Raw genomic sequence first — 27,825 nt, forward strand, 5'->3', positions numbered from 1 at the left:
AAAAAAAAAAAAAAAAGGACCTTGCAGGTATGAGGGGAGCATTTGAGATGATAAACAATACATATATATTTATTACATATACCATATAAACATGCTATATAAATTTATCCGTTATCATTATGTAACGATTAACAACAAAAGGTAACAGTGCACCCGGCACTGGACTGATTTCTTTACATACATTATCTCGTATGTTTGAACGTGTGCCGAGCATCTTGTTTGGCGCTTAGTTGTAATTTTCGTTCCAGCATGGCCATACCGTGCTCGTTTTTGGAGCTGAAGGCCAGAGAAGTTAACAACCTAGGTTTGTACCGCACCTCAGTAGCAGGGCCGGGACTGGAACAGTGCCCTGGGCGGTAGTTCCGGCTCCCTCTGGCGGTCCTCCAGGGCACCCGCGCTCCCCGAGCCCAGCCGCGCTTGGGCCTCAGGTCTTCCCGTAGTACACAGTTCCGCCCCTTCGAATTCTGCAAGATTCCGTCTCCCGGCCCTCTTCTCTCAGCCAATCATCGCGAGCTTGGGATGACGGGGGGCGGGGCTCTCACGAGACCGGCAGCACCATCAGTCTCTGACATGAGGGTGGGCTGGGATAGACAGCGCTCTCATCCAATAGGAGTAAATCCAGAGTCCGACGCGAGCCAATGGGGCCGGGAGGTGGGGCTCGGTCGTCTTAGAAGGGACTCGGGATTGTCGCCGCTATCCCGGCGTCGGACGTGTGGGACAGCTGCCTGAGTCCTCGGGTGCAGTGTTCGCTGCTGCCATGAGCTATACAGGTGGGCCCGCAGGGTTGGGGTCGGGCTTCGGGTGGGGAGGGACAGGGACGTGCCAGAGCCGCACCGTGCTCGCCCGCACCTCCCCAGGGGCCGGGACGCTGCCCTCTCTGCGGTCACAAAATGGCGCCGCGGGTCCGTCGCCTCAGGTTCGCCCCGCTCACGCCTTGGCGCCTCAGTTCTTTGTGCTCCGGGCCTCGCGTCCGGCTCCCGGCCGCCCAAGGTCTTGGCCTTTGTCGCCTATCCGAGGGCCCCGGCTTGAGCGTCTGCGTTCTCTGAGCCCCTCACCTCCGGCCTAGGTCCGGTCTCCTCGGATCTACGGACCTCCGGTCGCCCTTCCTCAGGCCTTAACCCTTCAGATCGGGCAGCGGGCTGGGCTGCCGTCGCCATTGCCGCAGCCTACCCCGCGCCGTTTCCCTGCAAAATGCCGCAGCTACGCACCCCCCAGCCCCTTTGCCTGCCCCAGGCTGGGAGAGGCGCCAGGCCCCAGGGCGATGAGCGAGGGAACCTTGGGCCCAGGGGGCTGGGGCTGAGCCTGAGCCTTGAGAGGAATGGCCGGCTTTTCCATTAATTCATTCACCATCTGTCAGAGTCAAAGCGTCAGGTGCTGAACAGGCCCTGGGAAATTGACAGGAAATCCTCAAGCAGCTTATGGGCGGACCTTAACAGGAAAACCAATGAATGTAGGATATCCTCCGCGCTCAGTAAGCCGAGGGGCTTGCTCGTTTGCGGGGGGGGGGGGGGGGGGGGGTTGGGGTCAACGTAAAGAGGTGACGTTTGAGCAGAGACCTGAACGGAGTGAGGGAGTTAAGGATGTCTGGCCCGCGGTGCCGTTGGCATGAAGAGCCAGGAGCAGAAGCCGCCTGGCTTGTTAGGAGATCAGCTAGCGAGGCGAGTGGGATTTGAGCAAAGAGGGAAGGGTGGATGATGAGATCGGAGAGGGGGCCCTGGGCTATGCTTGGACGGTTGTGAATTATCCCTGGAGGAATCTGAAAGGCCGCCTGGGTTTGCCTTGGCAGTAACACATGAAGCTTCTCAGCCGGGAGCCGTAGACTAGGCCTCCCCTTTGACGGGGGTATTAGGCCCGAGCAAGTACGGTTGCTGGGTAACCTGCATTCTCCTTGGAATGTTCGGGACTGACAATGATACTGGATCCTCCTCTGGTGCTGTTCCGTAGGCTGTTTTATGTTAGACTCAGCAAAGAAGTAGTGCCAGGGGTCCCTCCTCTGGCCCCCAGGTGAGGAGCTTCGCAAGAACCCTGGTTTTTCAAGCAACCACCCCTTGGCCCAGTGGTTCTCAACCCGGGGTGATTCTGCCCTCCTGCCCCCACCCCCCAGTACATTTGGCATTGTTTGCAGTGTTTCTGGTTGTCATATCTGGGAGTGGAGTTGTTACCATCATTCAGTGGATAGAAGCCAGGAATGCTGCTAAACATCCTATAATGCCCAGGGCGGCCCCCACCACAATAAATTATCCAGCCGGGAATATCAGTAGTTCCAAGGTTGGACAGCCTTGCCCCAGCCTTTGGTGTGGCTTTCCTGGTTCAGGAGAAAAGTCAGTAGGGTTGTTGCTGCCATCTCTGGAATTGAGACGTAATCCTTTTCACCAAGTCTGACCAAGAACTCGAAGACGGTTTGTTGGTTTTTAGAGACAGGACTGCTAAAAAAAAAACAGAAGATGAATGGTTGGGTGCTGTGAAGTAGCTTAATAATGGAGCATTTAGATTTATAGACAAGGAGACTAGAGTTAGAGAGGTCACTAATGGCCAGGTCTGAATTTCAACTCCAGATCTTGTAGGCTTTAATTCTTGGCTCACTGAGGGAACCAAGGTAATGAGATAATGATTATTTTTTCCTTGATCTTGATCAACTAAAAACCATAGCAGCTTTATAATGTGAGTCTTTCCCTTTTAAGAAGCAGACCACTAAAGTAAAAAAAACATTTTAAGTCACATTTCAAACAATTTCTTTGCCTTTAAGAAGGAGTTCTGGAGGCCTTGAAGCAAATGTTACCATTATTTTATCAAGCATAGGAGGTGATTAAAATAATTTATCTTTTTGATAACTTGTCCAGCTTTTGAACCTAGTTACTTTATGTGTACTTCCCCTCTCTGGCACTGAGGGGAAGGATGGGAGCAATGGGAAAATAGGACAGAAAAATCTAAAATCAGGCCTTCAAACACTACCAAACCTTTTATAAGAACATTGATTTTGGGGTGCCTGGGTGGCTCAGTCGTTAAGCGTCTGCCTTCAGCTCAGGTCATGATGCCAGGATCCTGGGATCGAGCCCTGCATTGGGCTCCCTGCTCAGCAGGAAGCCTGCTTCTCCCTCTCCCACTCCCCCTGCTTGTGTTCCCTCTCTCTCGCTGTGTCTCTCTCTGTCAAATAAATAAAATCTTAAAAAATAAAAATAAAAGAACATTGATTTCACACAGTTTGTGTTGGGAGTGTGTAAGGGGTTTAGCTGAATGGTTCTGGCTTGGGATCTCTCTACATTTTGGTTGTCACTTGGGACTATAGTCATCTGAAGGCTTGATCGGGGCTAAAGGATCCACCTCCAGGATGACTCAAACTCACATGGCTGGCGAGTTGATGCTAGCTGTTGGTTCCTCACCATGTGGGCCTCTCCACAGGCCTGTTTGAGGGTCCTTACAACATGGTGGCTGGTTCCCCCCAGAGTGCATGATCTAAAAGAGAGCAAGGCAGAAGCCTTGAAAGTCCTACTCAGTCATTTCTGCAATCTTACTGGTTACACTGGCTACCTGTATTAGTTTGGGAAGGGACAGCAATTTTAGGAAGCAATAATCAGTAGAGGCCATCTTGGAGGCTGGTTACCACCAGATGGTAGAGGTTGGAGTCAATCTAACCTCATTCCAGTTGTCCTCTAGTTTTTATCACTTTCTGTCATTTCTTCAAAGAATCCCCTTTCAAAAAAAGAAGGAAAGGAATAAAATTGAGAAGCTTTGTGTATTTTTTTTAAAGATTTTATTTATTTATTTGACAGAGAGAGACAGCGAGAGAGGGAACACAAGCAGGGGGAGTGGGAGTGGGAGAGGGAGAGGGAGAAGCAGGCTTCCCATTGAGCAGGGAGTCCGATGCGGGGCTCCATCCCAGGACCCTGGGATCATGACCCGAGCCGAAGGCAGACGCTTAACAACTGAGCCACCCAGCACCCCAGCTTTGTGTATTTTTGAGTGAAAAAGGTGTCACAGTCTAACCAAGAGGGAGGGAGGGATTATGGTGTGTAATTATCATAAATCCATGGTCTGCCCCTTAGCTTTCTAGGGCCAAACACTTATTTTTTCACCCAGAGCTGTTCAGGGTGGTAAATCAAACCAAGAAGAGAAGGATTTACAAGCCAGATAAGAATTTATTCATAATTGAAGCATAACTTGCTAAAGAAGATCCCGCTCTGGAGACAGTACTGTGCAAAAAGATGTTAACATGGGGAGGACAGAACTAGAGCAGAGGTTGCCATTGACCTCTGAAGGTTTGGTGGATTATGTTTCCTTTTTCCCAGGGAAGAAGGAGGGCCCCTCTCCCTTGAATAGACATAGATTCTTTGCTCTGCAGCTTTCATACTATGTTCCAGTTAGTATTCCTGTCAGGGTGTGGTGGTTCCAGCTGCAGCTGCAGTATGTTTAAACCATGTTACCTGAAGTCTGGAACCATTTTGCTGGTGGCTGTATTGCTGAACAGACAGGTTTCTGGAAGCTAGTTAAGCAAACAGTGGAGAAGGTAGGTGTAGGGTATTAATTTTTACACTGTGGGGCTTCCCCACAAATGAACCATCCAAAACATGCTTTCAGTATTTCTTGTGGACATTGTTTAGGATGTAGGCATCTTGGGAAGGTCCTTGGTCCCTGGAGGGAATCCATTGTAACTTACCCTCTTTAATTAGGGAAGGTAAAAAAAGGTTAGCGTGGTTACTTTTGCCTTTCTCCTTCCCCAGCACCAAGTCTCAATTCCTTTCTCTGGGAAGTAAAGATAAAGTGTGGGTCCACTGATCTTTACTTGAAACCCTTGGAGCTGGGTATATTTTGGAATTCTAGCTTGAGAGAAGGACATTCCACAACACCCCCACTGGGGTCTGGGGCAGCACCCTGTAATTAAATGCATTTTTTCTATACTAGGTTGGGTAAAGAAAAATTGTAATTGTCCTCACAGGTCAGTTTTGTCCCACAATGACTGTTGGCACCACATATGAGGAGAACACTTGGTTTTCAGACTTTTTGGACTTGGGAACTGCAGGGTAAGGGATCTTGGCCCTGTTCCCTTTGTTGGCTGTGATGAGGATGAAATAAAATAATGCAGATAAGGCTCTTAGCACCCTGCAGGGGAAACACTTGTTCAGTGTTGGCTTTTGTTGTGGTCATCTTTGTTGCTATGGTCCTAAAAGATGAGCTAGAGAGACTGTCAACATGTAACTGCCTACCCCAGGGGAGGCACTTGGTGTATGCTTTCGTTGTAAAAAAGAAAAAAAAGGGGGGGCTATTAAAGGTACTAGCTTTAATTTTTAGGTCATGAATTGGCTCTGATGAGAATAGGCAAATATTGCCTCTTATGGTAGCCATCGTAGTTCCAGTGCTAAGGGTAAATCTTTTAAAAATAATGTTTGTAAATGTAATTTTAAAGATAGTGTCAGGATTCATCATTTAAGAGCAATAGTTTCTGATAAAGGTTCAAGTTTTCCTTATTTAGTACTAATTCATCTTAAGTCAAGAAATAGTTTGGGGGACACCTGGGTGGCTCAGTAGTCGGTTGAGTGTCTGCCTTTGGCTCAGGTCATAATCCTCAGGTCCTGGGATGGAGCCCCGAGTCCGGCTCCTTGCTCAGCAGGGAGCCTGCTTCTCCCTCTCCCTCTGATGCTCCCCTTGCTTGTACACACACACTCTGGCATATAAATAAAATCTTAAAAAAAAAAAAAGTTGAGAAAGTAGGAAATAATATGCATACTCTGCATAACATTGTTCGGTAAAAACATGCTCACCCCAAGTAATTGCATTTTATACACATTTTTTAATGGGAAAACTAAAAAATACAGAGCAGTTTTGGTTTCAGATCTGGGGGAAGGGAAGGGGTAATATTTGCCTTAACATTGTTCAGAACCAACCCCCATCCTTGTTTGAATTGGAGGCAGCTCACCTTTTGGTCATTTGATAAATAAGTATTTTCCTCATTTAACTGAATAATTTGGGCACTCATTTATCGAAACTGAATACTGGTTTAAAAAGTTTGAACATTTTTATCCAGTTCTTCTGGTGTAGCAAGTTAAATATAGCCTGCCTTTTCATTAGCTAATATGTTCTGGAGGTATAATTAAAGTGTTGAGAAGCTAGAGTGTTTGGAGGCTTTCCACTGTGGGGGCGGGCGGCGGCCTGCCAGCCAGGCTACACTGAAGGGTAGTCTTAGGTTATCTCCATGTGGCTTGTTTTGGGAAATTAACCACACTGTGCATGTATTTAGGCTTTGTCCAGGGATCTGAAACCACTTTGCAGTCGACATACTCAGACACAAGCGCTCAGCCCACCTGTGATTATGGTAAGTGTGGGCCCCTGGGAACCAGAGGGTGAGTGCTCTGCCTTCTAGTGGCAGAGCAGCCTCGTGTCTTCTCAGTTGCCGTTGATTCTGCTCTCACTGTCTTGCTTGTCCAAACGCAGTCTTGTGTAAAACAGTGTGGTGGGCTGTTAGAATAGCTAGTGCTTCCCTTGGAGGCAGTAATGGGAAAGATGCCTGCTTACGGAGTAAGCTGGAGTTCTTGGAGCTGTAAATGATTGGTTCCTTTGACCCTGTAACATGTTGTTAGAAGTGCATATGGTCTGTGACAAAGGTCTGGCTTCACAAAATCCCCTTGAGGGCCTGGGAAGGAGAGTAGCCAATCAAAGTCCAAAGGATTGGTCTGATCAGAAACCTAGCCATCAGTTTAGCTTCAGGGTAGTGTGTGGGACCTGTATGAAAGAGAAGCTGCCTGTCTGAATCTAGCAGGGGTTTTAGAGACAGTCAGACCATCTCAAGCCAGCAGGCTTCTCACACAGGGTTGAAGGAAAATGTCCAATCAATTTCTCAGTCATGATCAGACATACTAAATTTCTAATTCAGAAATAGCCACTCGACAGAATCCGTAGATGTTCTCTTGGTATGCTCTGGCAACCCCTAACTGCCAATAAATGCTGGACTTCCTGTGGTCTGTGACCATAGATGTCTGAGAAGGAGCCCTCTTTGGAATTAATAAAGATAATGCTTTGCTTGCTGAGGTGGGTAGCTTGTTGTACTACTAGGATCTGGGGAGAGACTGAACCTACATTGTGACACTGCCTCAAAAGTCACTGAATACATGGACATAAACTCCCTGAAGTATTAGCAGCCAGTCCCAGGGGGAGAAGGAGACTTAAAATGTTTTGAAATTGAGTAAGGAGGTATCAGGTGTTTCCTAAATGAGGAGAAACTTGGTGTGTATGGCTTCCCTATCTTGCCCTATCTGCCTCACCCCTTTTAATCAAACTGTCCCAGATTGCACAGCTTTTTTGAATTCTTTTCCCTCTGGTTTACATAGTATCGGTACAAGCATTTTAGCAGATGCACCGTTTGCAAATCTTTTCTCCCAGTCTGTGGCTTGTCTAGTCTCTTGTCAGTAGTGTCTTTCAATCAGCAATAATTGGGCCTTGGATAAACTTCATTGGCTACGATACTGCCAATGAAGTCCTATTTATCAGTCTTCTCTTTAATATATGGTGATTTGGGGGTCGCATCTAAGAAATTTTTGCTTAGGGGTGCCTGGGTGGCTCAGTAGGTTAAGCGTCTGCCTTTGGCTCCTGGCAAGATCCCAGGGTCCTGGGATTGAGCCCCCATGTCAGACCCCCTGCTCGGCGGAGAGCCTGCTTTTCCCTCTCCCTTTGCCGCTCCCCCTGCTTGTGTGTGCTTGCTCACTCTCTCTCTCTCTCTCTCTTTCTCTCTCAGGTAAATAAATAAAATCTTTATGAAAAAAGAAAGAAGGAAGGAAATTTTTGCCTAACCCAAGGTCACCAAGATTGTCTTCTGAGTTTTCTTTTAGGTGCTTCCTAGTTTTATGTTTTCCATCTGTTCTGTGATCTATTTTTAGTTAGTATTTCTACAAGGTATACAGTGTAGGTCAAGATTCTTTTTTAACTTCGTTGAAAATCAATTGAACCTATATGTGTGGGTCTGTTTCTGGACTCAAATTCTGTTTTGGTCATCTGTGTATCTGAATTTCCTCCAGTACCAGTCCGTCTTGATTACTACATAATGAGTCATGAAATCAGTTAATTCAAGTCCTCCAGTTTTATTCTTTTTCCAGAATTGACTTGGATATTTTAGTTCTTTTCTTTTTGCATATAAATTTTAGAATCAGTTTGCCAATTTCTGTAAGAATTCCTGCTGAGATTTTGAGTCCAATGGCCTTGAATCTATAGATTCGTTTGGGAGAATTAACATGCTAACGACATTAAGTGTGCCAATCCATGAATACAATGTCATTTGATTTATTTAGATCTTTGATTTCTTTCATTAGTGTTTTGTAGTTTTCAAAACACAGATCCTGCACATAGTTTGTTATATCTGTACCTTAGTATTTCATATTTTTAGTGCCAAGGTAAATGGTATTTTTAAAAACTTTAGTTTCCAGTTGTTCATTGCTAATTTGGAGAAATTGGGTTGATTTTTATATATCGACCTTCTAATAAACCTTGCTAAGCTCACTTATTTTTGTAATTCGTATAGGTTTTTTTATGTAGGCAATTGTGTGAAAGAATAAAAATGGTTTTATATTTTCTTCTGGCTTAAATTGCAAGAGCAGTATAACAATATTTAAATTACATTTGGGGGGCGCCTGGGTGGCTCAGTCATTAAGCATCTGCCTTCGGCTCAGGTCATGATCCCAGGGTCCTGGGATCGAGCCCCACATCGGGCTCCCTGCTCCGCGGGAAGCCTGCTTCTCCCTCTCCCACTCCCCCTGCTTGTGTTCCCTCTCTTGCTGTGTCTCTCTCTATCAAATAAATAAAATCTTTAAAAAATTAATTAATTAATTAATTAATTAATTACATTTTGGAAAATAGTCAACTGCAATCCCACCATTTTAATACTTTCGTCAGCATTCCTGTTCTAAGTAGTTGAATAATTTATAGGTGGATAGAATTGTGTATCCTGCTTGATTTGCTTACTGTTAGAAGCATTTCCTTGTACTACATAAGGCTTAATGGATTCTTTTTTGATGCCTGTATGAGGTATGTCACTGAGAAGGTAGGCTATAACTTCCTTGAAGTTGAACATTTACATTGTTTTATATATATTTTTTTTAAAGATTTTTTTTATTTATTTATCTGAGAGAGAGAATGGGAGACAGAGAGCATGAGAGGGGGAGGATCAGAGGGAGAAGCAGACTCCCTGCCGAGCTGGGAGCCCGATGCGGGACTCGATCCCGGGACTCCAGGATCATGACCTGAGCCGAAGGCAGTTGCTTAACCAACTGAGCCACCCAGGCGCCCCTACATTGTTTTATATTTTTGTTCTATAAGTGTTGCTTACTGTGAACATCTACTTTTCTTCTGTTTGTTTTTCTCTTGCTAAAAAAAATTACATCCCAGGGTGCCTGGGTGGCTTAGTTGGTTAAGTGTCTGCCTTTGGCTCAGGTCATGATCCCGGGGTACTGGGATCAAGCCCTGCATCGGGCTTCCTGCTCAGCAGGGAGGCTGCTTCTGCCTCTCCCACTACCCCTGCTTGTTCTCTCTCTCTCTCTCTGTGTCAAATAAATAAATAAAATCGTAAAAAAAATTATGTCCCTAAAATTTCCTATGTCAACACTGGTCTCATCCTCCTCTGGAGGTGGAAGTGAGCTCTGATGTTCTTTTGGAAGGGGCAGGTCTTGGGGACTCCCTAGGCCTCATAATATAGATAAAGGTTTCCCCTTCGAAGGGACCTGGCTGAGAAGCCTCCTTCAGGGAGTCTGATTTGCTCTGGGCATAGCAACTAGCACATGGAGAGTGCTTTCTGAGTCCTGTCTGTCACAGGGCCATCACCTACCTGTCCACTTGTCTGTCCTTGTGTTTACAGTTTAGCATCCATTCCTGCTTCCTTTCCTTGTACTTCCTTGCTCTGTTCTGGCAGATTTTTAGCAGCTAAAGCCCTGGAGGACCATACACAGGCCTCATAAGCAGAGTCCCAGTGGGTCTGCCTTTGCTTCCCAGTCCTGTCTCCTTTTGAATAGCCAGTGTCCACTGTTCCTGGTGCAAACACCATGTGACCAGGCTCTTGTTAGTTGCTGGGGCTAAGTGTGTATGATTCCTTGGTTGCCTCTGGCAGCCTCTCTTTTTGCCTGTCAGAACTCCTCTTTTGCCACTCGTCTTGTATGTGATTTCCTGCTGCCGGCCGTCCCTTGCTGCTTTCTAGTTAGAAGTGTCTCCTTTAGGGGCACCCGGGTGGCTCAGTCGTTAAGCGTCTGCCTTCGGCTCAGGTCATGATTCCAGGGCCCTGGGATCAAGCCCCACATTGGGCTCCCTGCTCAGCAGGAAGCCTGCTCCTCCCTCTCCCGCTCCCCCTGCTTGTGTTCCCTCTCTTGCTGTGTCTCTGTCAGATAAATAAAATCTTTAAAAAAAAAAAAAGAGTCTCCTTTAACAGACAGTGCCCTGGGCTGCCCAGCACTGCCAGCCACTGCTCTGTGTACTCATGACGATAGTTGTTAAATAAAGGAATGAATGAGAAGCCTCTGCTTTGACTTCCCCAACCAAGAGGATTTTTGCTTTGTGAGCTCTCTGGAGCCCAAGGTGCATTAAACATAACGGTCATCTGGGGTTCTTTGCTGGTTTCTGACACCTCCCCATTCTGTTTATGCACTGGATTAAGGAGGAACCCAACTGTAGGACCTACCTCAGCCTGCCCCTGTCCCTCTTTTCAAGTTTATACACTCTTGCTCTCCTGTGACTGGACTCTGTCATTCCTCACGCTGCCATCTCAGAGCTTTGGTCCCTGCCCTGGGATGAGCATGTCTTGTCTGTCTGCAGGGTAGAGATAATAGGGAGTAGGAGACTCGATCCTGGGACTCCAGGACACTGGAAAAGTTCTGGTGGACTCCCTTGGGCAGGAACCATGTTTGCTTGACTTGGAATTCCCACTTGGCTTTGCACTTCGTCAGTTCTCACTGGCTTTATGTTTCTGAAGGGATGAATTTTTCTTGTGTGCTGTGATAAAATCCAGAGCATATTTAGTTTATAATCCAGATTATTTTCTCAATAGCATTCCTCAAGCTGGGAATTGTCTTGTCCTTACCTCTGCTAACGTGTTTCAGCATAGCACACTCGAGATTCAAGGGCTTGGTGGCCCTCCCTGTTAAGGGATATACTTGGGGGACTAGGGTAGTCTGTTTCTCTCTTCCATATGGCTTTTTTGGGGTGATTTGAATGACATGATTTTCATGGTGGATGTGGGCTCTGTGCTGAACTTCTTGTACAGCGTAGTCTGTGTGAGGCACCAGAAACCATTCTCCTCTTCCTCTGACTGGTGCTTAGCAGGAAGTGGGGGTAATCTAATTCTGGCTTCTCAAGGGAGGAGTATGAGAGCCAGATTCCTCAGCTGGCGGTGTTGGCAAAGGGGGGCCCTGGAAGTAGCAGACGGTCAGAGCCACAGAAGTTCAGACACCAGGGCACAGGGTGACCTGGCTTGTTTATGGAGTGCTCTTAAGCTCAAGGCTTCTCAGGGGAGGTTCATTCTTCTGTCACCAGTCAGATACTGGGAATCATCATCTTTGTGCCTGAATTAAGCTTTTGTTGTTATAGTCAATTGTAGGTGTAATTGTGCTTTTCCTTTTTGTAGGCTATGGAACTTGGAACTCTGGGACAAACAGAGGCAAGTATTCCCATGATTGCTCTCCTCTCTCTTGGGATTGAACTGGCTGTGTGTTTCTGACACTGCCCAGCTTGCCCAGAGTGTGTTGGGAGGTGCCTTTGGAGGCCCCGGGGCCAACTACTCTTTCACAGGAGGTCCTGGGCTGGGACCCACCCAGCGGAATGGCCAAACCCACCCAGCCTCGGGTGGCTAGGGTCCCCAGCTTGTCTCTGTGACAGAAGATGTCCTTGTCTCTCTGTCTGTCTCTGTCTGCCTATCCTCTCCCTATCCCTGCCATCTCTGTCTGTCCGTCTCTGTCTTCCTCCTTGCAGGCTACGAGAACTATGGCTATGGCTACGGCTATGGCCAGGATAACACCACCAACTATGGGTATGGTATGGCCACTTCAAACTCTTGGGAAATGCCTAACTCTGACACAAATGCAAACCCTAGTGCTGCGGGTAGCGCCAGTGCCGATTCCGTTTTGTCCAGAATTAACCAGCGCTTAGATCTGGTGCCACACTTGGAGACAGACATGATACAAGGAGGCGTGTACGGCTCAGGCGGAGAAAGGTGAGTAGCTGTCTGCCCAGGGCTGTGGCTCTGCCGGGGCGCCTGCTGCCTGCCTGCACCTCCCTCTCTGACCCGCCTCCTGTGTTGCCTTCCTGTCTCCTTGCTTTACTGCTGGGGCTCCCAGAGACTGCTCAGGGTCTGCTGTGCTTCCCTTCTCCGGCCCGGGCCCCCTCCCTGCCCTTTGCAATTGCCTGGTGGCCAGTCTCTCCCCCAGCTTGTAGGGGGAGGAACGAGCCCCAACTGGGCCAGCTTCACTCAGGACCGGAGTGTGAAGTGGCCCCTCCATCTGGAGACAGCCATTTGGAGTTCTCATGAGACTTTGTATCCCACATGGTGTCAGGGCAGGACAGATTGGGCTGGGCATGAAGCAGGGCGGTGAGCCTTTGGGGCTGACCACAGCGAGCTGGGCTGTCCCCACATAAGAGACAGAGCAGATGTGGATACTTCCAGGCCACTCTTCTGAGCCTGACAAAGGTGTGCCTATTGGGCCTCAAAAGTGCCTTTGTAAGGAATTGTTGTCATCCTCATTCTTGAAACACAAGAGGTCACACTCCTTGCCTGAAGGCACCCAGGAGTAGGTGGTGGCACTGGGCCTGCCTCCTAGATGTGCCCTATTCCGCAGCATCATGCTGTGTTTGTCTCTCACTTTCTAAACTGGTGCTGGCTCAGAGGTCCTTGTACCCTAGTGAGAGGCTTCAGTGAGGAGGGCACATGTTGGCGTGGAGCATCCTAATGGCTCCAGCTGACAGATGGGAGGAGAGTAAGGAGGGGTCGAGCCAGGCACTGGTGGGTTCGGGTGAGGCCCCAGGGCCACTGGGGGCAGAGGCTGCCAAAGGGACTTGCACGCATTGGCTCTGTAGCAAGCAAAAAGGGTGGGGGGGATCCCCAGACATACCCCATGCCCTCGTGCTTGGCAGCCACTGTGCTTGGAGCTGAGGCTGTTTAAGGCAGAAGGGGCTTGGCTTTTGGCTCAGTGGCTGTGTGGACCCTGTCGCTGCTGGTGCCAGCTGCCTGTGGACTTTCTTGTTACAGCCTAGAACTGGGGAGCAGGGGTGAGGGAGGGCTGACAACTGGGTAGTGCTGGCTGCTTCTGCCACAGCTGCTGGCACTTCTTGGCTGCCCAGGTTTGCCGGAGGGGCCTCTGTGCCTGTGAGATGTGTGGGGTTAGGGACTGGGGTATGTGGGCTGCACCCACTGTTAGAAGAGCTTTCTGTGGCACTCTCTTTCTCCCAGGAGGGAGGTTTGGCCTGCCTTCCCAGTTGCTGTGGAGGGTTTGATCCCACAAGGTTGATGTGATAGAGCTTATTTTCTAGTCCCTTGGCAGAATCACAGTGACTTTCCCGGGAAACACTCTCCACTTTGTCTCCCTTCTCCTTTTGGATGGTGAGGGCCTTTGGAGGATTGGAAGTTCCCTCAGCCAAAAGGGATGAGACCAGCACAGTGTTTCCCATGGGCATCATCAGTCCTTTTGGACAAGTATTTGTGTGCCTGACTGCCGCATACCACAGGACGCCGGGGTGCTTGGTTCTGCCCCCTAGGAATAGCCTTGGGCATTGTGGCTACCACAAATATGTACATGCTTCCAAAGGGCTAAGGGCTGCAGGGTGTCTCTGCCCCTATCTGAGACCTACTCCATCCCGTTGTCAGTTTTTCTTTGGGTCCCCTAGCTGGTGCAGAGGCTCCTGAGAGGCCTTTTTATTGGCATTCCTGAACGTTGAGCCTCTCTGACAGGGTGGCGTAGGTGCTAGAGTAGGACTTCCTGTCCCCAGGACAAGGAGCTTTGGGGAAAGGCAGGAACAGTAGGCTCCACCCAAGGGTAATGGGACCTGAGGGCATCCCTGATGCTTGCCACCTGCTTCTGCAGATATGATTCCTATGAGGCCTGTGACTCGAGGGCCATTCTGAGCGAGCGCGACCTATACCGGTCAGGCTACGACTATGGCGAACTTGACCCCGAGATGGAAATGGCCTACGAGGGCCAATACGATGCCTACCGCGACCAGTTCCGCATGCGTGGCGGCGACACCTTTGGCCCACGGGCTCAGGGCTGGGCCCGGGACTCCAGGAGTGGCCGGCCGATGGCCTCGGGCTATGGGCGCATGTGGGAAGACCCCATGGGGGCCCGGGGCCAGTGCATGCCTGGTGCCTCCCGGCTGCCCTCCCTCTTCTCCCAGAACATCATCCCCGAGTACAGCATGTTCCAGGGCATGCGTGGCGGGGGCGCCTTCCCAGGTGGCTCCCGCTTTGGCTTCGGGTTTGGCAATGGCATGAAGCAGATGAGGCGGACCTGGAAGACCTGGACCACGGCCGACTTCCGGGTGAGTGGAGGAGGCCATCCCTCCTGGCCCCTGACTGGGTGGAGCAAGGAGCGAGGAGCATGGAGCCACCTGCCCTGACCCAGCTCCCTCTTTCCAACCCAGACCAAGAAGAAGAAGAGAAAGCAGTGTGGCAGTCCCGATGAGCCAGACAGCAAAGCCACCCGGACAGACTGCTCAGACAACAGTGATTCAGACAATGGTGAGCTGGGCACTGGCCTGCTGCTCCCTGCCCCCCCACCCTGTGGGGCTCCTGGGCTGAGTTTGTCTCTTCATACTTTTCAGATGAGGGCACTGAGGGGGAGGCCGCAGAGGGCACTGAAGGCACCGAGGCTGTGGAGAAGGGCTCCAGAGCAGTAAGTGGCTGGGCTCTGTGCATTGTCAGCAGGTGGGGCCTGTGAAGAGTGGGCTGGCTGAGCCCCTGTGCCTCAGAGCAGGGCTCTCCACGGGGGCCACAGGCCATCCTGATCATGCACGTGTGAACAGCACAAGGGAGGTGGAGGTCTGGTGGAGAGAGCACAGGCTGTAGGCAGGCCATCCAGCCGGAGGCCGGGCTTCTTTATCAGGAAACGGTAGAATGAGCCCCTCTGTGCAAGGGCTGCTGCGGGGTTGTGAGGCTTTTGGCTTAGTGCCTGGCACTTAGCAGGGCCTTGTCATTCAGAGCCATTATAAACAACTGTACACGCTTTAACATGGGGTTTTTGAAATGGTGTCCTAGGAAGGAGAAGACGAAGAGGGAAAAGAAGAAGGCAAAGAAGAAAGCAAAGAGGATGCAGAAAAGGGTGAGTCTTCTGAGTGGCCTGGATGCCGCGGAGACTTCCAGGCGCTCACAGTTGGAGGGATCCAGCCGAGGGCAGGGTTGAGACAGAAATGTGGACGGCATTGGTTTTACCTTCCGGTGGGGGCAGTAAGCAAAAGAGTTGGGGGGAACCACAGGCATACTCCCTGCCCTCGGTCCTTCAGTAGTGCACAGTTCCAAGTCCTCAGTGGCTGGTATCTGAGCTGGGACCTTCGGTGCAGTTTTTACGGCTCTGGTTTGCGTGTCCTCTCCCTTAGCGCCTCTCCAGCCCCTGTTGGGAGTCCGTGTCCCCCTACCTGAGTGATGAGCGCCAGCAGGTACCTAACAGCAAATCCAGCCTCAGCCCACTGTTGCCGCGGTGCGCCGTGGGGGGGTGGGCTGAGCCCTGTGAGCTTTCGGGTCTTTACCTCTGGGGGCTGCACTTAGGCCTCAGTCATGGCCTCCCTGCATCCCGCTGCCTGGCCCCTCTGAACTTGTGCCAGTGTCCCCACCAAGACAGCTTCTGTTTGCCTTCCAGCCTCCCTGTGGCCCTCTGCAGAGTATGGGTGTTCTGGAGAGCGGTGGGGTCAGCCTGTGTCCTCCCCTCTTCGGGACCTAGGCCCAAAATGGTTCCCTGCCCAGCCCAGGGTGCCCAGCCCTGCTCATGGCCGGAGTCCTTGTTCGAACGGCTGTTCTCAGAATGGATTGTCTGGAGTAGAAGGCGGGTGATCCAGCCGGAGGCCCTAGGGCCTGCCCTGACCTGGTGGAACCAAGCCAGTGACTGTACTCCTCTATTTCTACAGGGGCCCTGAGCACCCAGGATGATAGTGGCCAGATCAAGCGCAAGTTGCAGGCAGGCAAGAAGAGCCAGGACAAGCAGAAAAAGCGGCAGCGAGACCGCATGGTGGAAAGGTAACCGTCTTCCCTCCACTCCTTTGCCTCTGCCTCACTCTGGGGCTGCCGCCTGGAGAGCAGGGCCATAGCTCTGCCGCCTCGCCGCCCTCTGGCCTCCCTCGGGAGCTGCCACCTGCTCGGCCGTGCATGGACCCTGCTTCCCGCCAGGCCCAGCTCCCAAGGCCTGACTCGTTCCCTGCCCCACTGCGGCCGCCTGGCGACCGCTAGCGTCTTTGACCTGAGACCCGACACTGCTCGGCACCGTTGCCCAGAAGCTCCAGCGCTAGGTCACTCGGCGCACGAGCCCCGAGGTGCACTGGGGGCCTGATGCCCCTGCGGGAGGGGGCCAGCTCATCAGAGACTCGAGGTCCAAGGCGCCTGTGCCACCCCAGCTAGCTGCCAAGAGGCCGCCGTCGTGCCCAGGAGAGATGGCAGCACCTGTGGGCTGTGGCAGCCTCGGGCCTGCCCTCTGCCCTGCCCGCCGGCCCTGTCAGGCCGGGCCTGTCTGCGGCTGAGGCCTTCACGCCCCTTGGTCGGGTCTGTCTGCCCTCAGGGCTCCCGCACTGGCGCTTGCCTCCTCCTCCGCCTCAGACTCTTGCTCTTGCTGGACCTTCCTCAGCCTCGCCGGCGCCCGGCCCCTGGGCTCTCCAGACAAAGCTGACCCCGTGGCCCAGATAAGGACGTCCGGCAGAGGTAGGGACCCGCCCCGAGGCCTCGGTGGCGGCTGGCCTCCTCCGCCCCTTGCCACGGCGGCCTGCTCCAGCCCAGGCCCCAGACCCCGGGCTTCTGCTGTGGACACCAGGCCCAGACAGAGCACCTCGCTCAGGTGACTCCAGGCTGCCCTCTGGCAGGCCAGGCGGGCGTCCTCCTTCCAGCTCAGACTGGTCTCTTCTTGGAAGAGGAAGATGAGGCAGCAGGAGCCCAGGCCTGCTTGCCTCCCATCCCTCCCGACACCACCCCCAAGCATTCTGAGCAGAGGATGGGCTGGGCCTTTCAGTCCCCCAGACCCAGAAGGAAGATGCAGCACCTTTTCGGGCCCTGCCTCGGGACTGCGTACTCCAGTCTGCACCTCAGGGCCACCTGGCTCACGCCAGGGCATCCTTCCTTCCGGTCCCCAGCTGGGCCAAGTGCACACGCTCGTGCCCAGCCTTGGTAGAGAGGCCCACCGGCAGCCTTCCAGCGACTCCTTGCCTGTTGCAGCAGCTGCTGCCTCGGGTTTCAGCCTCCTGTCTGGGAAGGAAGAGCTCCTCCCCTGCCCCCCCACGTTGCAGTAACTGCAGCCTGCAGACTTTCTGTCCCTTTCTACTCCCGACCCCACTGGTCCCAGCCTGTCCCCCTGCTGGGACCGCACTTCAGAGGCCCGTGAGCAAGGCCTGTTTCAGGGCTCGCAGCTGGGTTGGGTGAGGCGGCAGCACTGCTCCCTGGGACCCTCGAGGCCTCAGCCCCTCGTTTCTTTCCTGTGGCAGGATCCAGTTTGTGTGTTCTCTCTGCAAATACCGGACCTTCTACGAGGAGGAGATGGCCAGCCACCTCGATAGCAAGTTCCACAAGGAGCACTTTAAATACGTAGGCACCAAGCTCCCCAAGCAGACAGCCGACTTTCTGCAGGTGGGCCTTAGAGCAGCAGGACGGCTGCTCTTAGCTTCTCAGACCCCTTGGAACATAGAGCAGCCCGCACAAACCTTGGTGTCTCCTTGGTATCTTCGGCAGGAGTATGTCACCAATAAGACCAAGAAGACAGAGGAACTCCGGAAAACCGTGGAGGACCTTGATGGTCTGATTCAGCAGATCTACAGAGACCAGGATCTAACCCAAGGTGAGGAGGTTCCATCCCACTCCAGCCAGGCAGAGACTCAGCCTGCCCTCCTCTGGTTCTCAGAGTGGGGTCACAACACCCCTCTGTTCCCCCAGGGAGGGTCAGTGAGAACAGCCTCAGGCCCACGTGGAAATGGCAGGGCGAGGTGAGGAGCTGGTCTGGTGTTTTCCCTAAACTGCTGGGTCTGTCTCAGGCACCTGGAGCCGGTGGTGACCCTCCTTCTCCCCTCTGCAGAAATTGCCATGGAGCATTTTGTGAAGAAGGTAGAGGCAGCCCACTGTGCAGCCTGTGACCTCTTCATTCCCATGCAGTTTGGGATCATCCAGAAGCACCTCAAGACCATGGATCACAACCGCAACCGCAGGGTGAGTGGCCACCAGTGCCCTTCCGCCGTCCTGTGGGTTGACTTGCGGGGAGGTCCTGGGGTTATAACCTCTGCTTGCCCGTGAGGAACTGCAGGAGATGTGGCGGGGCAGGCAGATGTAGACTTTTCTGGCAGTGTAATCAGTGCAGCTGCAGGGAGAGGGGAGGGGAACGGGGACTCTGCCATTAGAGCTGGACCTTTAAGGCTATGGGATATGGGGACCTCCGTGTGCATAGGGGCCACAAGCCAGAAGAGATTCAGAAACCCAAGAGGAAGTGTACATTGTGCGTGTTGCTGGAGGAGGGGTTCATGAGGGCTGGGCTGAGGGGCTGGGCTCACTCCTATAGGCAGCAGTTTTTAAGTCCGGCACTAATAGGATTAGAGTTGGTGTGGCACCTGGTGTGGAGGGAGACGGACGGGGGGGCGGTGGGGGGCACACGAGGAACTACTGCAGTACCAAGATACCGGAGTGCCTCCACTTTGGGAGTGATGAGAAAGGCTGGGCAGAAGGACTGTTTAAGGAAGTGAACAGGAGTCTGGGATGTCTCGGGCTTCTGGCTTGGGTAACTAGGTAGACAGAGCTGCTGCTAAGATAACGGGGTAGGGATATGGTACAGGGAAAGGGGTGAGTCTGGCAAGAAAGTAAACAAATTCAGTCTTGTTTTCCATTGTATCATCAGTGCCTAGCACACAAGCCAGAGGAGGTGTTTTCTGATTGAGGGGGTGACCTGCTGGGCTGAAGGTGGCTGTTAGAGGTCAGCTCTGGTGGGGCTGGCGGCGGGGGAGGCAGGGGGAGGGGGGGGCGCTGCTGTGCAACGGGGAGAGAGCTTGAGAGTTCCAGGACCAGGTCTGGGCCAGGAGAGGCTTGACTGCCACCACCCTGGAGGAGGCAGAGGGGATTTATGTACAGATGATGGCAGCCAGGGGGAGCATAGGAAATAGCATTTCTCAACCTTTTTCCACGGCCATCAAATTCATCTCTGGTCTTTCTTGATGCACTGATTCTCAACAGTAGGATGGGGGTAGGTGGTGGAGGAGATCCTGTGGGGATCTTGCCAACACCAGGTTCTAGAACTGGGATCTGATAAGGCTGTTGGAAGAGAGCAGACTGCAGTGCATGATATTAAAATGTGGGAAATCTAGGTGAAATGAGTGATAGCCAGTAAAAAAACTCAAATTGATCTTAGAAGTTTAAAAAAAAGAAAAAGCCATAGCTGCTAATAAAGGGGTACAGAAGGGTGAGGAAAGACGGAAGATACTTAGAAATTAGCACCAGAGGTTGTTGATTTATAGAGATTTGAGTATAATTTAAGTACTGTATTTTTAGAGATTCCAGACTGTAGGAATGAATGGAAAGCTTCTAATTATTATTTTGGTCACAGCTTTATTGAGATATAATTCATATAGCATACAATTCACCCATTTAAGCTCTATAGTGCAGTGGCTTTTAGTGTATTACAGTTGTGCAGCCATCAGCACAATCAGCTATAGAACATTTTTATCACCTCAGAAAGAAAAGATAAATTTATCATGTGCCTTTTAGCTATCACTCCCTAACCACCCTGCCATGTTTCCCTGGCCTTAAGCAACCACTAACCTATTGTCTGTCTCTGTATATTTGCTCATTCTGGGCATTTCACGTATATGGAGTCATGTAATACGTGGTCTTCTGTGATCAGCTGCTTCCACTCAACATAATGTTTTCAGGGTGTATCCAGGTAGCATGTGTCAGAACTTCATTCCTTTGTATGGCCTAATCATATTCTCTTGCATAGATATACCACATTTGGTCTATCAATTAATTAATTTGGGCATTTGGATTGTTTTCACCTTTTGGCTATTATGAATTATGCTATTACAAGCCTTTGAACATTTGTGTACAAGTTTTTGTGTGGGCATATGTTTTTATTTCTCTTGGGTGCATATCTAAAAGCGGAATGTCTAGGTCCAGTAGTAACTCTGTTTAACTTCTTGAGGAACAGCTGGATGTTTTCCAGAGTGGCTGCACCATTTTATATTCCCATCAGCAGTAGTGTGCGGGTTCTGATTTCTCCACACCTCTCTAGCACTGATTATAGGACTTTCTGATTCTAACCTTCCTAGTGGGTGTGAAGTGGTATCCACTGTTTATTTATTTATTTATTTTTTAAAGATCTTATTTAGGGGCGCCTGGGTGCTCAGTTGGTTAAGCGACTGCCTTCGGCTCAGGTCATGATCCTGGAGACCCGGGATCGAGTCCCACGTCGGGCTCCCTGCTCGGCGGGGAGTCTGCTTCTCCCTCTGACCCTCCCCCCTCTCATGCTCTCTCTCTCATTCTCTCTCTCTCAAATAAATAAATAAAATCTTAAAAGAAAAGAAAAAAAGATCTTATTTATTTGAGAGAGAGAATGAGTGGTGGGGAGGGGCAGAGGGAGAGAGAGAAGCAGACTTCCCACCTAGCAGGAAACCCGATGTGGGGCTTGATTCCAGGACTCTGGGATCACGACCCGAACTGAAGGCAGACGCTTAACCAACTGAGCCACCCAGGCACCCCTATTTTTTATTTGGGTTTCCCTAATGACAGTGATGTTGAGCATCTTTTAATGGTTTGTTGGCCATTTGTCTATGTCCTTGGAAGTTGGAGAATATCTATTCAGATCCTTGAGTTAAAGAGTTTTTTATATATTCTAGGGGCGCCTGGCTGGCTCACTTGGTTAAATGTCCGACGCCTGGTCTGGTTTCAGCTCAGGTCATGATTTCAGGGTCATGAGATCAAGCCCCGCCCATGTTGGGCTCCACACGAGTCGGCTTGAGATTCTCTCCCTATCCCTCTTTCTCTTCCCCCTCCCCCCCCACTCCCACTTCTGTTCTCTCTTAAATAAATAAATAAATAAATAAATAAAATCTTTTAAAAAAGAGTTTTTTTATAAATTCTAGATACAAATCCTTTATCAGACCTACACTTTACATTTTCTCCCAATCTGTGGGTTGATTTCTCACCTTGATATGTCTGTAGCACAAAAGTTTCATTTTGACGAAGACCAGTTACTTATTTTGTTGGCTTGTGCTTGGGGTGTCATGGCCAAGAATCCATTGTTAAATCCAGGGTCACAAAGATTTACCCTTGCATTTCTCATAAGAATTTTATAAGTTTTAGCTCTTTTAATTTGGATCTTTTGATTCCATCTCTTTTTTAATCCAGTTTGACTATCTTTTGATTATATTGCTTAATCCATTCACATTTAATGTTACTACTGAGATTATCAGATTTACATCTCTTGTTCTATTCCCCCTTTACTGGTTTTTTGGTTTTTTAAATTTTTTAGTGTAACATTTTAATTTCCTTAATGATTTTTTGTGTGTGCTACATTCTTTGGGGGGGGCATCATTTTCTGAGTGGTTTCTCTAGGCTTTATACATATTAATTTCTCAGGATCTTTTTCAGATATAATTTCAGTGGGATTGAGTTACTCCTATATAGTTCTCTCTACATAGAAGATTGTTGTGTTATTACTGTTGTACGTAGTATTTTATCTGTATGTTATAATCCCAGTAACCCAAAGGCAATAGTATAATACAGTATCATGACTACTTTATGTAATTTTATGTGTTTTAAGGAAGCTTACAGAAGAAATGAGAGCAATTACACATTTCTAGTTTTTGTTATATTAGCCTTCTTATTTCTCACTTTTGGTTCTCTTCATTTGAGTTTTACCTGTGGATTTAAGTTAGCATCTGTAGTCACTTCCTTATTAGTTCAATACAGCTTTAGTCCCCTCACTTTCTTTGTGCCATTATTGTTAAACTTGTTATATTTCTATATGTTATAGGCCAGACAGTACAAGTGTGTCTGTGTGTCTCTGTATGTGTATATATTGCTTTGTACAACTTCTTTTCAGTCAGTTGAGAAGACAAGCAAAGAATTACACGTTTATAGTTTCTTTTATAATTATTTTTATTGGTCTTTCACGTGGATTTGCATTACTGTCTGGAGTCACTTGCTTTCAGTCTGATGAACTTCCTTTGGTATTTCTTACAAGGTCTGATGGCAGCAGACTCTCTCAGGTGTTCTTGATTGTGGAATGTCTTTATTTCACTTTTATTTTTGAAAGATAGCTTTGCTGGGCATAGGAGTCTTGGTTGACACTTTTTTTCTTTGAACATTTTAAATACGTTATTTTGCTGCTTTCTGGCATTGTTTGTCATGAGAAGCCAACCTTTAACCTTATTGGGATTCCCTTTTAAGTGATAATTCATTTTTCTTTTGCTGCTTTCAACATTTTTCCCTTGTCTTCAGCTTTCAGCATTTTTATTATGATGACTCTTCTTGTGGATCTCTTTGTATTTATTCTACTTGGAGTTTGTTGAGCTTGTTGGATGTCTAGATTAAAGGTTTTCACCAGATTTATCAAGTTTGCATGCATTTTTTTCTTCATATATTTTTTTCTGCTTCTTGTTCCTCATCTTCCGGTGTTTCCATTATGCATGTGTTGGGTCATCTACTGGTGTCCCAAGGTTGTCTGAGAATATTTTTCTTCCTTTGTTCTCTGTTTTTCAGATCATAGCTCTACCAATCTATAGATTCTCTAATTCTTCTGCCAGTTCAAATCTACCATTAAGCCCATCTAGTGAATTTTTCATTTCAGTTATTGTACTTATTTGTCTAGTCAAATTATTTTTTGAAAGCTCCCTCATCCCCAAAATCTGAAGCCTTTGCTAGGGTGCCTTGGAGGAGGAAGCCATGGGCAAGTGCACAGCCACCCTGGGGTAACAGTGGTTTTTGACTGACAGGGTTCTCTTTTTTTCTTTCCCAGACTAAACTTAACTATTATAAACTACACAAATTGTTGGTTGATTGCTGTGTTGTTTTCAGCAATGCCTTGAGGCATTAAATTGCTCTCCAATCTGATCCAATTAAATAAATCCAGGCTCTTTTATACAGATTATTTTTGAGGTCATTGAGAGTTCTGAGCCCTGGAGGCTCTTCTTAGCTGTTTTATTGGTTCTCTCTGGTAACGGGGACAGCTGATGGTTTAGCTTATATTAGTATCAAATCTACCGGTCTCCTTTTAGTTGCTTTTCCCCACACCCTCCACTGTTTTGAGAGAGCCCTCTGTCTTGAACTTCCTTACACACTTGTGAATAAAATAAGTTCCTTTGGAAAGAGATTTGGGAGCTCACTGTTTTAAGGCCTGTCCCTTGGTAAAACCTGGGCCTGGTAGCTTTTCATTACTCAGTGTTTCTTCATTTGCTGTATGTCCTTAGGACCTTTTCCTTTGACTTTAAAGGGTTGTGTTGTTCTATAGTCTTCATCAGTTTCACTAGGGAGTAGGTTCACATAGCTTCTCAAGTTGTCATGCTGGAAGTCTATCCTCTGATGTGTTTTTAGCAAGATTTTTAAACCTAATTCCAAAAATCTGATAAGGATAATGCCAAAATGAAACTGTAGATTAGTTTATTATTAAAGAATAAATGTGGTAAGTATAATATTAGTAATTACCCATCTGGTAGTGATTCAACTGTGTACTACATTATAAGTAAAGTTTGTTTCTGGAATACAAGGATGGTTCAGTAAGAAATTAGCAACAGTATCAGTATGAAATGCTGGAAATGAAAACTTTATATGCAAATAACGTGATTATATTCTTAGAAAAGCTGAATGATTCCAACAAAATGGTCTTTGAATTAACCGAATGTAATAAAGGAGTGGAATTCAAGATAATACCAGAAAGTAATAGCCTTTCTCCATTCTGGTAATACCCAGTTAAAAATGAAAATGGGGAAAAATCTACTCACAGTAACCACAAAGTGTATAAAATAACTAAGAATATAGATTTAAGAAGAAACGCCAAGGATAGGAAATAAGAATTCAATGAATAGAGGAATAATGGTGTTCTTCATAGGAGGTTTAATAGCAGAACAAAACAAACACTACATCGCCCCATATTAGTGTGGACAGTTCATGGGATTCCAGTCATATTCTGGCGAGGGGGACTGGATGAAATTGCTTTAAAGTTTATGTTGTAGAATTAAGTCTAACAACAGCCAAGAAAAAAAAATTTTTTTTAAGATTGTACTTATTTATTTGACAGAGAGAGACACAGCGAGAGAGGGAACACAAGCAGGGGGAGTGGGAGAGGGAGAAGCAGGCTTCCCGCGGAGCAGGGAGCCCGATGTGGGGCTCGATCCCAGGATCCTGGGATCTTGACCTGAGCCAAAGGCAAATGCTTAACCAACTGAGCCACCCAGGCGCCCCAACAGTCAAGAAAATTATAGAAACGGTGGTAATTGAGTTCAGGGAGTTGGTTTAGCAGATATAACTTTTTTCAAAGCCACTGCAATTAAAAACAAAAAGTGATATTGGCATAGTAATAAAGCAGTGGAACCAGAATAGAGTCTAATGAAAGATGCCAGTAAGTTTTGGAACTTAGTAATTGTCAAAGTCAGTACAGGTTCCTTATCTGAAACTCTAGGGCCAGATGTTTTCAAATTAGTTTTTGGATTTCAGAACAGCTACATGGTAATGATCACTAACATCCCTAGTGGGACCTGGGAAAATGACTTGTAGTTGAGCCATCAATAATGCCTCAAATGACTTATGTAAGTGGGATAAATAAAGATGGTATAAAAACACAATGGAGGGACGCATGGGTGGCTCAGTCGGTTAAGTGGCTGCCTTCGGCTCAGGTTATGATCCCAAGGTCCTGGGATCGAGTCCTGCATCAGGCTCCGTGCTCAGCAGGGAGCCTGCTTCTCCCTCTGCTTGTGCTCGCTCTCTCTCTGACCAATAAGTAAATAAAATCTTATAAATATATACATACGTATATACATACATACACAATGGAGCTTAGGAGAAAACTCTTCCTCTGGATTTCAGATTTGTGGAGAAGGGATTATTATAGACCCATATGTCAATTTAATGGAGAAACAATTTATCTCATTAATTTCTGGGACAAAAAGCTGGACCCCTAACCTCCCACCATATATTAAATTCCAGAAATAATGTAAAAAATAAAAGAGCAAAATTTAGAAGATTGTTTACCTTAAGGTTACAGAAGGCCTTCCTGAGCAAGCCAGGAAACCCAGAGGTCGTGGAGAAGATGACCTCCTAGAATGCTGGGCAGGTGGCCCCATGCGTGTATTAGATCACTCACATTCACTAATGGGCGGGAAATGCCACAAGAGGCCTCATCCTTCTTTTTTCTTTCCTTCAACCACAAAAGTATCCAACAGTAGTAACACCTGATGCTGCTGAGGAGGCAAAAGGATAAGTACATTGTTTTAATACAGGTGGAGGAAGCCAACTTACTATAACTTAACACAACTTTTTTGCAGAGTACTGAGGGAACCTGTTGGGTAGCACCAACATGGAAGTATTTAAGTTTATTCTGGTGGTGTTTGGTTCTTGTAGCAAAAATCTTGAAACCATGTAAGTGGGCTTCCCTTGGGAGTTGTGTGTCCATCTCTATGCCTACAAGGGAGGAGGATCATGTGTTGGCAAGTAAGGAGGTGCAGAGGAAATGGTCTGACCTAGCATCCTAATTGTGCATCTTTAACTTGTTTGATTATGAGGGCTATCCATATTTTCCCCAAATAGTAGAGAAAATGAGTAAAGAAAGAAAGGTGAATGTGGGAAAAGGGAATAGAAACAGCAAGTGAGAGGATGATGTAAAGAGTTGGCTGGGGTGCAGCCATAGGGTTCCTGGGGGTGGGTTCCCCCATGCCAACAAAAATGGCTTTTATCATCTTCTTTCAGCTTATGGCTTTACACATACATTATCTTCATAATGATGAAAGTGAGATTTGCCTGTACTTAAACCATTGAGGAAACCACTTAGCATTTCCGTGTAAATCCTTCCAGACAAAAAGGCTCTGGCATGTTGTGCAAACTGGCCCATCACACACCTTTCTCAGAACACAGGAGGAGATGAGCCCTATTTTTTTTATAAGATTTTATTTACTTGAGAGAGAGAGGGCACACAAGAGGTGGGGAGGGACAGAGGGAGAGGGAGACTCCCCGCTGAGTGCAGAACTCCACATGGGGCTTGATCCTAGGACCAGACCCTGTGAGATCATGACTTGAACTGAAGTCAGTCGTCTAACCGATTTAGCCCCAGAGATGTCAGTCGTCTAACCGATTTAGCCCCAGAGATGAGCCCTATCTGCATGGTGTTCTTTTGAATGTTTTATTTAACTACTTCACAGAACTTTTAGGTGCTTTCCAGTTTTTCACTACTTCAACTATGTGCATGAATGTTTCCAAGTCTTAAACTTAGGCTAGAGTCTTGTAAAGAATTACTGAGACAAATTTTTGAGACACTTTTACTTTTGATACATTTTATCAGACTGCTTCCCAGAAAGTAAGTAAACAGTTGACCCTGTCATCGTCCGGGTAGAACGGTCTCTCTTCACTTTTGCCATTTGGGGTATAATTCTTCATCCTGGGAATTCTATGGGTTAAAAGGAGGTACATCACTTAAATGTACTGTTTGGCATTTGTATTCCTGCTCTTATATCCTCCCTGTTGATCCTAAAGAGTTCCTTGCATATGGGCAGTTGGCTTCTTGTTATGGGTTGCACCTCTGGCTTTTAGGTTTCCTAATTTGTTCACTGTTTGTAGTTTTTATGTAAGCACATCAGATTTCTGCTGTACAGCTGTAAAGACGTATGTCTTTAATCAATTACACACAGTACGTATGGTGTGGAAGAATGGAGCATTCGAGCAAAGATCAGATCAGGTCTTGGCTCCGTGCTTGTAGAGTGGCCCTACGCTTGCACCCAAGGTACACTTGTACACTTTCAGCACGTGGTTAGAGTGCTTGGCTGTGCTGAGCTCGGGGCAGGGGGGTTTGGGAGGGCTCCGCAGATCTAGTGGGGTGGGGGAGGGGGGCTTTCTGGCGCCCAGACCAGCCTCTCCAGCCCTACCTGCCTTGCCTGCAGCTCATGATGGAGCAGTCCAAGAAGTCCTCGCTCATGGTGGCCCGCAGCATCCTCAACAACAAAATCATCAGCAAGAAGCTGGAGCGCTACCTGAAGGTGAGGCGCGCCGGCCCCTGGCCGCCGGCCCCCGCGGGTCCTTCCCTCCCTTCAGCGTTCGCCTCCTTCCCCACAGGGTGAGAACCCGTTCACCGATAGCCCCGAGGAGGAGAAGGAACAGGAGGAGGCCGAGGGCGGCGCCCTGGACGAGGGGGCGCTGGTCGACGCGGCAGGGGGTGCGGAGGGTGCAGAGGGCGCGCCGGCGCAGCCCCCAGTGCCCCCGGAGCCGGCCCCCGGGGCCGCGTCCCCACCACCACCGCCGCCCCCGGAGGAGGAAGAGGAGGAGGCCGTGCCCCTGCTGGGTGGGGCGCTTCAGCGCCAGATCCGCGGTATCCCGGGCCTCGATGTGGAGGCCGACGACGACGAGGAGGGTGGCGGGGGCGCACCGTAACCCGGGCTCCGGGCGGGCAGGACCCGCGTGGCCATATCTGGAAGCCGAGCCTAATAAAGCTCTTCCCATCCCACTTATTT

The 27,825-nt window shown here is 48.7% G+C and overlaps 1 protein-coding gene across 10 annotated transcripts; it reads left to right on the top strand.

The window, feature by feature from the left end:
* Positions 1-618: 618 nt before the first annotated feature.
* On the top strand, positions 619-27,822 carry AKAP8L (A-kinase anchoring protein 8 like). 10 transcript variants are annotated; one of them, XM_045862807.2, is made up of 15 exons: positions 619-770; positions 6,233-6,307; positions 11,588-11,620; positions 11,932-11,989; positions 12,092-12,172; positions 14,037-14,490; positions 14,593-14,689; positions 14,773-14,843; positions 15,206-15,269; positions 16,069-16,177; positions 17,626-17,767; positions 17,870-17,975; positions 18,210-18,340; positions 27,259-27,354; positions 27,431-27,822. In XM_045862807.2, exons 1-15 carry the CDS (start codon positions 758-760, stop codon positions 27,743-27,745), a joined length of 1,845 nt encoding a protein of 614 aa, XP_045718763.1. In that variant the 5' UTR covers positions 619-757; the 3' UTR covers positions 27,746-27,822. The 10 variants fall into 10 exon arrangements, 8 of the variants coding, with proteins under 8 accessions (XP_045718763.1, XP_045718762.1, XP_064454571.1 ...); XR_008505159.2 differs by lacking the exon at positions 27,431-27,822 and adding an exon at positions 18,071-18,120 and having other exon boundaries at positions 11,932-12,172; XR_010413902.1 differs by lacking the exons at positions 27,259-27,354; positions 27,431-27,822 and adding exons at positions 18,071-18,120; positions 21,010-26,766 and having other exon boundaries at positions 11,932-12,172.
* Positions 27,823-27,825: the final 3 nt, after the last annotated feature.

Source organism: Mirounga angustirostris, unplaced genomic scaffold (genome assembly GCF_029215605.1).
Source record: "Mirounga angustirostris isolate CCGP_5_RB_7025 unplaced genomic scaffold, mMirAng1.0.hap1 SCAF_1, whole genome shotgun sequence".
In the NCBI taxonomy this organism is placed as follows: Eukaryota; Metazoa; Chordata; class Mammalia; order Carnivora; family Phocidae; genus Mirounga; species Mirounga angustirostris.